This window comes from Podarcis filfolensis (genome assembly GCF_964270895.1).
Source record: "Podarcis filfolensis genome assembly, chromosome: 2".
NCBI lineage: Eukaryota > Metazoa > Chordata > Lepidosauria > Squamata > Lacertidae > Podarcis > Podarcis filfolensis.
Window position 1 is genome coordinate 10,028,753 of NC_139605.1, and position 13,666 is coordinate 10,042,418.

Sequence of the window (13,666 nt, forward strand, 5' to 3'; positions counted from 1 at the left end):
CCGCCAAGCTAAGCAGTTGGCTCCTTACCTCTCTCGCCCTGATCTAGCCACTGTGATCCACGCGACGGTCACTTCCAGACTGGATTATTGTAACTCGCTCTACGTGGGGCTGCCCTTGAGACTGACCCAGAAACTCCAGCGGGTGCAGAATGCCGCGGCGAGACTCCTTATGGGGTCCTTGCTGCGGGATCACATTCACCTGGTACTATACCAGCTGCACTGGCTCCCAGTGGAGTACAGGATCAGGTTTAAGGTGCTGGTTTTAACCTTCAAAGCCCTATACGGCCTAGGACCCTCGTACCTACGGGACCGCCTCTCCTGGTATGCCCCACAGAGGAATTTACGGTCTTCAAATAAAAACATCTTGAAGGTCCCAGGCCACAGAGAGGTTAGGCTGGCCTCAACTAGAGCCAGGGCTTTTTCGGCTGCTGCTCCAACCTGGTGGAACGCTCTGTCACAAGAGACAAGGGCCCTGCAGGACTTGACATCTTTCCGCAGGGCCTGCAAGACAGAGCTGTTCCACCAGGCCTTTGGTCAGGGCGCAGCCTTACTCCCTCCTTTGGCAATCTTTACAGAACTTTAGTATGGTTGCCATCAATTTTGATTTTAATTAATTTTTATAATGTTTTTAGAATGTTGCACTATTTTAGCGTTGTTAGCCACCCTGAGCCCGGCTTCGGCTGGGGAGGGCGGGATATAAATAAAAATTATTATTATTATTATTATTATTATTATTATTATTATTATTATTATTATTTGTTTATTCCATTTCAATTTGTATTTCTTCCCAAAAGAGACATTCGCCTCACATGTGCAAGGTCCGCAGTCAGAAACTAGGAGGAATATGTCCCTTTCTTCCTATGACCGTATTTCTACCATATTACCACAGCAATACAATAAAAACAAAACATAAGGGCTTCAGTCAAGAACCTCAACATTTTCAGTTGAGGGATTATTCACACTTCCTTTTGTGCCTCAGCTTCCCCCCCCCCCCCCCAGGAAAACCCGCTCTTTAGCACTCTGTCGGAGGGAACGGCAATTCTGGTTTTCCTCAGATTGACATTTGTTCCAAGTTATTGCCCTTGGAATAGAGTGGGGCAAAGGGAAAACTACTCAGACCTGTGCTTTCTAGACACAGCACAAGCGGTGTGGACCTCAGACTAGGAAATATATTTAACCAAATGGCTTTTTAAATAGACAAGTTTTTCCTTAGTTCCTTAAATCAATTTTCTGTAAGGAAATCTGTTTGCCAGACAGGAGCTGTTTATGTTGAAAAGGCATTTGCAGAGGGACTGGGCCTCCACAGAGTTTTCTGCCTGGCCTAGCAAGTGAAGTTTTTTTGTTCCCTATCTATCTCCGGGAAGATGAAGATCTTACTGAGGTGGGATCTTACGCTCAAGCTTGGGGAAATTGCACAATAAAGGCGTGTTTTCAGCTGGGGGAAGAAGCAAAGACACAGAGGAGGGCACAGTTTCTGTAGTGTAGTGGTTATCATGTTCGCCTCACAGTGAAAGGTCCCCGGTTCGAAACCGGGCAGAAACATACCTGTTATTTTTGTAGGATATTTTTCCTCAGAATCATGCTCACAGCAGCAAATAGCACTAATGCAAGGAATTTTTTTTTAAATACTGCAAAACAGCAATAAAATATCGCTGAAGCAGGGAGAACCGTTGCTCCCCTGGATGAACTATAACCCCCAGATTCCCACTTTCCTTTTTTTAAAAAAAGTCAGTTGCATTTGTACAAGCTGAGACATGAAGTCAAAGCAATGGGCTCCATTTTTATCAATTCTGGTGTAAGAGAAACTTGCTTGCTCCTTCCTTTGAAATTTTTAACTTTGCACCCCATTGGAAAACCCGTGGGTGCCCCTGCTGCCACTGACAGAGGGCGCATGGCAAGGGTGTCTCATGATGATGTTGGGACCAGGGCTGCCCTAAGACCCTGTCCTACCTGAGGGTGGGGCCTTCCGGAACAGATTGGGGGAGAGGAAATGGAAATCCTGCTGTGGCAGCAGAATGACAACAGCGCTTCCTTCAATACAACTCATTGCATTTTGAAACATGTTACACAGGTGTAACAGAGGAGGGGATTGTGACAGGGATGTCATAGTCCCTTGTTTTACTGTCCGGAACAGCGTGGCCTTGAGATACTCAAAACAATATTTGCATTAGAAATGAATCTTCTAGAATCTTCCAGCACTTTCCAGTTTCCGCCCTCAGACTTTAGTCATGACAGAGGGAGCCAGACGAGGACCTGTCAGAGGCCAGGGTCCTCACCCCCACTCAGTCAGGAAGTTCACAGCTTGACTTGGGCCACTCATACTCCCTCAGCTAACCCAATTCACACGAGTTGTTGTGAGGATAAAACGATGAAGTGCAGGGAAAAGAGGCAAACCAAAACATATACCCTGGGCTGAATTCAATGACCCCATTCTGCTAGTGCAGAGCTTTCCAAACTGTGTCGGCTGGAAAGGGGTTAGTTTAACCTCCAGTTTGCTAGTACAGTGGTACCTCAGGTTAAGAACTTAATTCGTTCTGGAGGTCTGTACTTAACATGAAACTGTTATTAACCTGAAGCACCACTTTAGCTAATGGGGCCTCCTGCTGCCGCTGCTGCATGATTTCCGTTCTCATCCTGAAGCAAAGTTCTTAACCCGAGGTAATATTTCAGGGTTAGTGGAGTCTGTAACCTGAAGCGTATGTAACCCGAGGTACCACTGTAAAACTGAATTGCTGCTGTGTCGCGAAATGACGTGTGTCTAAAAAGTGTGTCGCCAACATGAAGTTTGGAAAGCTCTGTGCTACTGGAAAACCGCCCTATCCCATCTCCCCCAAATACACCCTGGAGTGTTAAGAGAGCCCCCAGATCAGCGTTCGGGAGGGGGAGAAGTGATATTGTTCCGCAGGGGAAGCAGAAATTCTTACACTGACAGAACAATCTCTGTAGCTGTACACTGAATTGCACCCACTGCCTCAGGTTCTTTGGAGTGGGGTCGAGGAGGATTATCCATTTGTTCGGTCCTTCTTTTTATTTTGCATTTTGTGTTCTTATCTTGTATTTTTATGCTGTGAACTACCCTGAGATAAAGGACGGCGTGCAAATTTAATGCATAAATAAAATTTGAAGGAAAGGTGGAACAGAAATGAAACCTTAGATCAAACCACCATGACCTTTCATAATTATTTGTTTATTTACATATTTTTATCTCTCCTTCTGAGTGGAAAAAAGGTTTTGTAGAAAGGCAGAAACCCCATCATGAATACATATTAAAACAATACAATATGAAATATGTAACATAATCAGCAGATCCCGATGTTGATCTTTCTCCCCACCCCCCACCTTTGTCCCTGATATCGATCTTCACCCACCCTGGTGGGGAAGGGGGGTGCCCCATTTTGGGGTTTGACTTAAGTGCCAAAATGTCTTAGGCCAGCCTTGACGCTTATTGTGGCGTTTGCCCGTTCTTTTTAAAATGTCTGTACAGGGGGAGAGAAAGAGTTAATAGGTAGACCAATAGAAAAGCCAGAGACTGAGCCTACCTGTTTTTAAAAGGGCTTAGCCAGAGGTTTGGGTTGGTTGGTTGGTTTTAGTGGGTTGGTTGGTTAGGAAAGGCAGTTGGGAAAGCAGTTGACAGACAGTTGGAAATAGAGAGACAGTTAGTGCAGTTGGTTCTTATGTGAGGGGAGGTAGAAGAGTTAGAGACAGGATAAAGTAAGACTAAGAAGGTAAACAGTAACGATGTTTTGCATGCAGTTAAAGTTTATTTGTGTTTGCACTAAACTACACTCTTCTTTGTTAACTTAAGAACCTGACTGAGACTAAGTGACTTACCGGGGAGGACCTGGTTGGTGGCAGCAGATTAGTGGTGTACGGGTCAATAGCCCGTGAGACGACTGGGGGCTCCGTATGAATGCCACACTTACTGAGATGTTTTCCTTCACAAAAGTTTATTATGTTTTTGTTTTTATGTAAATTCTTTGGTAATGCAAGCCACCTTGAGCATGGCTTAAAAATGGGAAGGCAGCATACAAATAAATGAAGATAATGATGATTATCTCCAGGTAAGGCTAGGAGTCTGGAACCCTGGAGAACTGCTGCCAGTTAAGAGCAGACAACACTGAGCTCCATTATTTAATAATAATAATAATAATAATAATAATAATAATAATGTATTTGTTCCTTTTTTTCAAAAAATGAAACTCAAAAGCACCTTACAAAATCTGAACACTACAAACAAGGATAAAAGCAGCCTAATATACGCAAATAGTGTAGAATTTCTTTGGACTCTGGGTGAGGACCTATAGGCGGAGAGGCAAGGTGTCAGAAGGAGAATGAATGAATATTGATTTATATATATATATTAGTAATTTTGTATTAATGTAACATTTTTATATGTTGCCTAAGATGGTTGAGAGTAAAGCAATGACACTTGCAATAAGTTATCTGAACCATTTAGGTGGTAGAGAGGCAGCCTGTTCTTCCCTCACTGATTCTTCCTTAGGTCACTCCCTGTAGAGTGTTATTTTCCCAGGCTTTCCTTCATTCTTCTTCAATCAGTTAGTGTTTGATCTTCCTTTCGTTAACCATGATGGACACATGTAAGCTTGTACTCAGAATGGCTTTGTTTGCAAGGAGTATTAAATCTTATGTTTCTCTGTTCTTTGAACCAACAGCATTACCCAAGTATTTATTTCTGCGTTCTGCGGCAATATAGATCCCAAACTCTAACAAAAATACCTTATTTCCCTCTGCGTTGGAATGGAATTATTCCAGTGACTATATATGCTCATAGACAGGATTGAAAAATGTTTTTTAAGATGACTGGTGCTCATTTTGAAGCCAGTTCCAAAGCTTTGGTCACCAGTCCTGCAGAAGAAGTAGATTTACGTATATGAAGACCAACAGAGAGTCATGGGAGATGCCTTAGAGACAAAAGCCATATTTGTGAGGAGGATGCAGAGTCACAGATGCAGGAACTGTATACTTAAAAACTGCATACACAACCATGCATTTAAAGAGCCTGACCCCCCCCAAAAAGAATCCTGGGAACTATAGTTTGTCAAGGGTGCTGGGAATTGTAGCTCTATGAGGGTATGCTGGAATATTTGGGGGGAATTATGTGCTTTAAATATATGTTGTGTATGGAGCTCAACTTCTCCCATCAAACAAAGACTTCTGAAGATGTTCTTTCAAAGGTCCTGTTTCTATACGTTTTTCCAAATACAGCTGTGCCTTGGTTGACAAATGCCTTGCGACTTGAACATTTTGGCTCCCAAATGCCGCAAATCCAGAAGTGAATGTTCCGGTTTGCAAACATTCTTTGGAACCCAAACGTCCAGCGCAGCTTCCATGGCTTCTGACTGGCTGCAGGAAGTTCCTGCAGCCAATCGGAAGCCGCGCCTTGGTTTCCAAACGTTTTGGAAGTTGAACGGACTCCCGGAATGGATTCTGTTTGACTTCCGAGGTACCACTGTATCCAGAACAGCATCCTTTTTCAACCTGGTGCCAGATGTTTTGGATTACAACTCATCAGCCCCAGTCAGCCCAGCTGGATGGCGCCAACTTAATGAAGGCTCCAATGGAGTTCCAAGGATGTTTTCTGTACTGTAATTTCTAATTCTACACCATTACCCCCAGCCAACATGAAAAACCCCCAGCAGTTACATCTGAACAGTTAAAGGTTTAAAATAGCTGTTGACCACAGACTGGGAGGAGTGACTGGTATTATGTAGGGAGTTCAGAACGGCTGTAGGTCTTCAAGGATACCACTGCAGAAATTCAAAATGTTCTCCTCTCCCATCTAAATCACTCTACACCTGTTAGAATACAGACCCAGAGCCAATGAGAAGAAGGGTTTGGATTCGATATCCCGCTTTATCACTACCCGAAGGAGTCTCAAAGCGGCTAACATTCTCCTTTCCCTTCCTCCCCCACAACAAACAGTCTGTGAGGTGATTGGGGCTGAGAGACTTCAAAGAAGTGTGACTAGCCCAAGGTCACTCAGCAGCTGCATGTGGAGGAGTGGAGACGCGAACCCGGTTCACCAGATTATGAGTCTACCACTCTTAACCACTACACCACACTGGCCCACAATGAGCAACTGCAAACACTGAGACTCTGTGTAAGGCGATGTTGGCTGTTCACGTGCCATCCTCAAAACATACATTTATTCCATAACAGCGGGGAAAAGAGAATGCATCATGTACATAGGAAGCTGTATTATTGCACTAATCACTCACCATTGGCCCATCTAACTTAGTAATGTCCACATTGACTGGCAGCAGCTTTCCAGGGATTCAGACAGATTTCCAGAGCTACCTGGAAATACCAGAGAATGAACCTTGGTTCCTCTGCATGCAAGACATACTCTACCACTGAGCTATGGCCACGGTTCCAAGACAGGCAGAGACCAACAACAACAACAAACCCATGGGTGGCTATTTAGACAGTTCCTGAAACATGTTTCCCTTCCCATTATCACCCCATTCCAGTGACATTACATTATGTTCCCCTCAGTTCTCTGGGTTTTATACCAAACTCTTCCTAGGACGTGAATATCCCTAGGATGCCTCTCCCGGGTGGATTTTCATGTGCCTATGAAAAACAGAGGAGCTACAAAACCTTTTCTCGCACACCAAGCACTCATACGGCTTTTCTCCCGTGTGGATCCTCTCATGCACAACAAGGTTGGATTTCTTACTGAAGCTTTTTTCACAGTACGAGCATCGGTGGGGCTTCTCTCCCGTGTGCACGATGGTGTGTTTCCGAAGGTGAGAGCTGGAGACGAAGCTCTTCCCACACTCGGAGCAGCCGTACGGTCTCTCCCCGGTGTGGGTCCTCTTGTGTATGACGAGGCGCGATCTCTGGCTGAAGCTTTGCCCGCAGTCCAGGCAGTGATACGGCTTCTCTCCGGTGTGCGTCCTTCTATGGGTCTTCAGCTGGAAGCTGGTCCTGAAGCTCTTCCCGCACTCAGTGCACTCGTAAGGCTTCTCTCCCGTGTGCGTTCTCTTGTGTTTGATAAGGGAGGCGATCTCCCTGAAGCTGTTGCCGCAGTCGGAGCACTCATGCGGTTTCTCGCCCGTGTGGGTCCTTTTGTGAATCACGAGCTGGAAGCTGATCCGGAAGCTTTTCCCGCACTCGGAACACTCGTACGGCTTCTCTCCCGTGTGGGTCCTCTCGTGTTTCACCAGAGAGGCTCTCTCGCTGAAGCCTTTGCCGCAATCGGAGCACTTGTGCGGCTTCTCGCCGGTGTGCGTCCTCTTGTGGAGTTTAAGGTGGCAGCTGATCCGGAAGGTTTTCCCACAGTCAGGACATTCGTAGGGCTTCTCTCCCGTGTGGGTCCTCTCGTGTTTAATGAGGGCGCCCCTCTCGATAAAGCTCTTGCCGCAGTCTGAACATTTGTGGGGCTTTTCTCCTGTGTGGATTCTCAGGTGCTTAACAAGTATCCCCTTTTCGCCAAAGGCTTTTCCGCACTCTGTGCACTCGTACGGCTTCTCCCCCGTGTGCGAACGCTCGTGTTTGATCAGGGTGGATTTTGCATTGAAGCTTTTGCCACAACTCGGGCATTTGTACGGTTTCTCACCCGTGTGGATTCTCTTGTGTTTAACAAGGTTTGTTCTCCAGCTGAAGCTTTTCCCGCACTCGGAGCAGATGTATGCTTTCCCTCCAGCGGGGGTCCTCTCGTGGGGAAGCAGGGATGCTTTGCTGCTGTTAGAGATTTTTCCGCAGTGCGTGTATTTATGCAGTTTATCTTTTGCTTGTATTTGCTGACCCTCAGGCAGATCAATGTCCAGGTGACACTGCTGTCCACTGTTGGAACTCGGCCTTTTCCTAAATGGGAAGGTCGTTTCATAAAAGTTTTGGCCCCCTTCCCCATACAGGAAGCCTTGCTTTACACACTTCCCCAAGTGCCAGTCTACCCCCTGTTGACTTCCAGACTTTTCTTCCATCCCAGGCCCCCAGAAAAACATTCCTTCAGCTCTTTCCAACGGTGTGCCACAGGCATCCATGTCCCCAGGTTTTTCCGGCTCAAAGGTCTCTTCCTCATTCTTCAGTACCTGACCATCATATTCTGAAACAAACAGAGACCCACTTATTTATTTTGTAAGTATTGTAAGAACTCATAAATCCTGCAACATAATGTATCAACACAGAGTACTCCCTTTCAGGATTCTAGTCACCCCGATCCACCCCCCTCTCACTCCACACAATCAATAAACCTTTCATGACCATGGCTCAGTCCTCATTAGGCAGTTTGAGAATTCCACACACCCCACACATATTATATCATCAAATTGTAGAGTTGGAAGGGAGCCTAAGGATCATCTAGTCCAACCCCTGCAATACAGGAATATGCCAATCTCCCAAATGGGGATTGAACTTGCAACCTTGGCATTATCAGCACCATGGTCTAACAAACTGAGCTATCTTCACATTTAGATTCCCTCCCCCAATACGTCTTCAAATCTTCAGGCTCAGGCACAAGTTCACAGACACTTCCCCCTTGTGTGTGGATGGTGCCATTTTGGCTACCTAAATAATCAGTACCTGAAGAACTGAGATTATCAATTATATTACGATTACTGCTGCGAAATGTGTTAGGAGGAAGGAACATTTGGCAAACCCTCACCGTGATCAACTCCCACCCAGAAAGGATGTGTGGATCCAGAATTGGCCTCCGCAGTCACTTATGGACTCACTGTTAAGACCGTGTTCATGGAAGACAATCTTTCTCAGCTATGAGTGATTGCCAGAGAAGACTATTCTTATTGTTGGAGAATTGAGATCATTGTCATTATTGTTTGCAAACCGCTGCTGGCATATAACATCTTGCACTATCTACAGAGGCTTCAATAAGATCCCAGGGAGGTATTTAGGCTGGTTGAGCCACCCTTTATTCAAATCCTTACCCGCTGAGCTTGCCTCCCAGTCATACTCTTGCTTGACCTCCAGGGGGAGCTGCAACTTTACAATGTCCAATGGATCTTCCTCCGATTTCGGGGATTTTACAGTCACAACATCAAGGGCCCCTGGCATCTGAAACAGAAAATGGAGACATGGTTAAGGCACAACAAAATGCTTGCAAGGATTAATGCTTTGGTCTGCTTTCCACTCTCTCTACATTTAGCTTCCCCTTGCCAAGCTAGCCAGCTCAACAGAAGTAAAGATAAAGAGCCTCAATTCCCCCAACCCGTCTAAAATTGCGAAGGCAGGAAATGTCTCCATGTAGGTATCTCCAAGTTGTTTGCAGGTCTATCTTTTCTAGGGCAACAGGATGGCCAGCGGTCAGGGATACATCACAGCTCTCCATATAGACAACCTACCTGTCTGACCCAGGTATTTGCCAGTTTGGGGCTCTGTCAAGGTTCGAACAGCCCCTGTGCCTTTAAGCAGCAGTTTATCTGCAGCAATTAGCAGAAGGTTCATTTCCATGCCATGAAACCAAGGAAGCTGCAGCTTTCCACAGAGCAAATCGCTCTTGGTTCTTGAAAGCACAGCAGGCCACACTGCTTCTCTCCACCCCCACCCCACATCTACCTGACAGCCACCAGACCCAAGCACCTGGCTGCCCTGGCATCACCTATTGGCATCTCCTCTAGAATCGGCAGCTCTTGAGATCTTCCCTTTGGCATCTACCCTTCTCCAGATCCACAGATAGCCCAGAGGAAGCTGCCTTGTACTGAGCCAGATCATTGGTCCATCTAGCTTAGTAATGTCTACACTGACTGGCTCTCCAGGGTTTCAGGTGAGTTTCTTTCCTAGCCCTACCTGGAGATGCCAGAGATTGAACCTGGGACCTTCTGAATGCAAGGCAGATGCTCCTCTACTGAGCTATCCCCCTTCCCTAAGTTTCTGAAGTCATCTGAATACCTCTTGCAGCCCATCAGCATCCTGGTAACAAAACTGATGGAAGTGCTGGGGTTGGTCCTCCACGTCAGCTTCCTCCTCCAGTATCTCTTCCTTCACTTTCACACAAGAGTCCAGGTTTTCATGGGCCTCTCCACACACATCAAGATGGGTTTGAGCCGTACCGTCTCCTCCTGGCCCCTGTGTGACGTCAGCTACTCTCTTCAAGGAGACCTGACATTCCATTGTGTCATCCTCTGGCCACGGATCAGGATGCTGGGAACTGCTCCTCTCTTGTGGGGGCGACTCTACCGTCTTCAGGAAATCCTGCCATTGGCTCTCCCAGCGTTGCTGCAGCCCCTCCTCGGGCTCCTGCTTAACTCGTGGAGGGCCTTCCCCAGTCAGAAACTCAGTCCCAACCTGGACAACATGGCTGTCTCCGTCTTCTGCCACTGAGATGTCTTCTGATTTGGCTACAGAAGGTTCCTCTTCCTCCATCTTTATTCCTAGCTGTGCTTCCAGGACTAAAAAATAAATTGAGGCTTGTTTACAACAATCTGCCACAATGGGGGGGGGGAAATACCCTGACAGTAGGAAATGAGATAACCGAAACATGAGGAATAGCATATACGGTAAAATTGACAGAGCTTGTTGGAAGGAAAGCAACATTATCTTTGTTTTATGGGGAAATGTATATTTATAAAGTATTAGGTGCAATAAAATACAGGAAAATGCAAAGCTATATACTTTTGTTGGGGGCTGTAAGTCAGTAACATGAACAATTATTTTTGGAATTTGCCATGCCTGTTTTTAGTGTGTGTGTGTGTGTGTGTGTGTGTGTGTGTGTAATCTCTTATTGATACTGCACTTTGATACTGCTTCTTCAGTGATAACAAAGATGCAAAAAGAAAAAAGGAGCTTTAATGAGAGCACAGTGCAATTTTTAAATTATTGTTTTATTCTCTACAAACACTGATATTTATATACAATGCAATAGTGATTTAAATCTATCATAAAGGTATAAAAGTTGCATGGAAAATGTAATATTAGGACAGGTTCTTACAGTCAACAAATATTTGCACTGTGCAGCAATAAATAATGAGTGGATAGTTAAAAGGACAATATAACAATTAGAGCTTTTGTGAAATGCCGAGAGTGGAATTCAATAGCACTAAGCAGGGTTTGCCTGTCCTGAATCTTTCAACATTCAGCTACATTAGAAGCCCCCAAATTCTACTATTATGAGGGAGAAAAACATGCCTGTTTGCTTTCTCTACACCATGAACAATCTTATAAACCTCTACCATCCCTCACGCCCATTACTTGCCTTTTTTCTAAACTAAACAGCCCCAAACATTGTAAGCATTACTCAGTATCAGAGGCAGGGAGGAGGCAACCCTAGCAAGCTTCCCAGTTGACCACATGAAGAACTGGATGCAGGAGTAGATGGGCCTGTTATGTTTGGTCAGATCCAGCAGGGCAACTCTCATGTTGTCAAGCACAGCAAAGCAACTCACTGCGCCTTAAACAAATCAACAAATGCCTGCAGTAAATTTGGCCACCTTTTAAGGTGCCACATGACGTCCTGCTGTTCTTGCTCCAACAGACTGTCATGTGGCAATGAATCCCACAGGTTCTGGGCAGCTCCACAGAGCGTTCTGTGCCTGATTTCACCAAGGGCAATCTATTTGCTGGAAGCGGAGGCAGCTTCCTTCAGAAGAAATATGCGATGGGGTCATGGTAGGGGGTTGGATTGCATGACCCTTGAGGGTCCCTTCCAACTCTACAATTATTCTCTGGTGACACCAGCCTTGGTGGACCTGGCGCATACTCCAGATGTGGGTGGGCTCCAGCTCCTTTGGGTACCAGGCAATGGAAAATCTGGAGGGATTCCCCTCCAGAGATCTAGGGCATGTGGGGCTTTGAAGGAAAGAACCAGCACCTTGACATTAACCTAGAAACAGGTTTGCCCATGCCCTTGATTGGGCTGTTTAGAGCAGGGGTAGGCAACCTAAGGCCCAGCGGCCAGATGCAGCCCAATCGGTTTCTCAGTCCGGCCCACGGACGGTCCGGGAATCAGCGTGTTTTTACATGAGTAGAATGTGTGCTTTTATTTAAAATGCATCTCTGGGTTATTTGTGGGGCATAAGAATTCGTCCATTTCCCCCCAAAAAATACAGTCCGGCCCCCCACATGGTCTGAGAGACAGTGGACCGGCCCCCTGCTGAAAAAGGTTGCTGACCCCTGGTTTAGGGTGAGGGAAGGAGCAATAAAGGGGCCTCGTTTATATGCACAGCAACATTTGCACACTTTGATCTGGAAAGTGCCTCTCTCTCTCTCTCTCTCTCTCTCTGCAGCCATGGATTTTGGGCTCTACCCCCCCCCCGTAGCTATGGATCTATCCCCTCCCCCCTGCTGCTCCTGCACCCAGGCATCCATTCGGCTTCGACTCACCTGCTCCCAGCAGCCCTTGCAAGGCACCCTGAGCCCCTCTGCTGCAGCCTCCCAAACTCCTCCACGTTTCTCAGAGAAAGGGGAGGGGGCAGGAAGGTGGCTTCTCTTGCCACACCTCCCCCTTCCTCAGCTTCTGTGGACGCTCTAAGCGCCAGAGCTCTGTGCATTTAACCCCATGAGTCCCTCTTAGAGAGAGAGGGAGGGAGACCAACTCCTAGGGACCAAAGTCCCTTCAACAATAAAATATTTGGCAGGGCTGCTCCCACAAGTTGATAGGCATTGTCATTAAAACATTTTGTGTGTGTTGCATCATGTGATTATGTGGGGCAGGCTTACCTCCCCCCCCCCGCCCCCGCCCATATTTTATTTAAGTTGGAGAGAGATGGCTAACCCGCCTGGAAAATATGCAAAAACATAAAGAAGAGCCTTGCAGAATTAGAGCACAAGGTCCCAGCTAGTTCAGCCACCCTGGCTCCCAGGGTGGCCAGTAAGAGATGTTTACAGTGGAACGGTCTCCGTCTGCAGTTTGTGGACTCTCCTTCCTTGGAGGTTTTTAAGCAGAGGTTGGATGGTCACCTGTGAGGGATGCTTTAGTTGCGATTCCAGCATTGCAAGGGGTTGAACTGGATGATCTTTGGGGTCCCTTCCAATTCTACAATTCTATGCATTTCTGCTTTGCTACACTGAACGATCCCCCCTCTTCTCCCCACCCCATTGTTCTGGGGGTTCTCCAGCCCCTCTAACCGTTTTGGGGAGGGGACCTCAATGAGCTTGTGGGAACTCTTATTGTACTGCCTTCTGCTATTGTTCAGGGTCAGCTGAATCTGGCATTCCCCCAAAAAATCTTAAAAATAATCAGCTCAATGCTTAATTGTGCAGGATCTCTGGTAGTTTTTATCAGGTTTTCTTGGGTAAAATGTTCCTGATCCTTATAGCTTACAATAAATATGTTTCCCAAACTTTTAATAGCCAGAGTACCTACTTTCTAATTATGTTCAAAAGGCTTGTGACTGAAAATAGACAAGCCCGTAGCAGTGATTCACTCAAGAGGTGCAAATGAGACATACTGTATGGCGGTGTGCCATTCATTGCTTTGAGGCATTGTCTTGTCACCACAGGTAACCCTTGCAACGAAGTCTGGAAACCTCTCTTTTTAGGACTGTTTAGTATAGAGGCCAGGACTAGGAACTTTTCCCCAGCCCCGAGGGCCGCATTCTGTTCTGTGCAACCCTCCGAGGGCCATATTCCAGTGACGAGTGGAGGCGACAACCAAATGCAGAAAAGAATGTAATTTCCCCCCTTAGTACGGTAGGCTGCTTTTTACACACACTTGTACACCCCTCACCATCCCCAGTTCAGGCAAGGA

The 13,666-nt window shown here is 46.3% G+C and overlaps 2 protein-coding genes across 2 annotated transcripts in view; one reads left to right on the forward strand and one right to left on the reverse strand.

Annotated features, from left to right (window-relative positions):
- The window catches only part of LOC310756497 (tigger transposable element-derived protein 1-like), a 796,241-nt gene that overhangs the window by 710,569 nt on the left and 72,006 nt on the right, over nucleotides 1-13,666 (forward strand). The gene's annotated exons all lie outside the window — the stretch shown is intronic.
- On the reverse strand, nucleotides 6,117-12,494 carry LOC310756628 (uncharacterized protein). The gene is made up of 4 exons (XM_083601073.1): nucleotides 12,301-12,494; nucleotides 9,871-10,370; nucleotides 8,910-9,036; nucleotides 6,117-8,071 (listed from the first exon to the last, which is right to left on the reverse strand). Exons 2-4 carry the CDS (start codon nucleotides 10,342-10,344, stop codon nucleotides 6,561-6,563), a joined length of 2,112 nt encoding a protein of 703 aa, XP_083457199.1. The 5' UTR covers nucleotides 10,345-10,370; nucleotides 12,301-12,494; the 3' UTR covers nucleotides 6,117-6,560.

Bases quoted from the DNA above. Each gene is read 5' to 3' on its own strand.
- LOC310756628 (XM_083601073.1), bottom strand. From the start codon at position 10,344: ATGGAGGAAGAGGAACCTTCTGTAGCCAAATCAGAAGACATCTCAGTG. The intron at 9,037-9,870 runs GTATTCAGATGA...TTTCTGTTTCAG, and splicing joins ATGCTGATGGGCTGCAAGAG to ATGCCAGGGGCCCTTGATGT. The intron at 8,072-8,909 runs GTAAGGATTTGA...TGTTTGTTTCAG, and splicing joins CTGGGAGGCAAGCTCAGCGG to AATATGATGGTCAGGTACTG.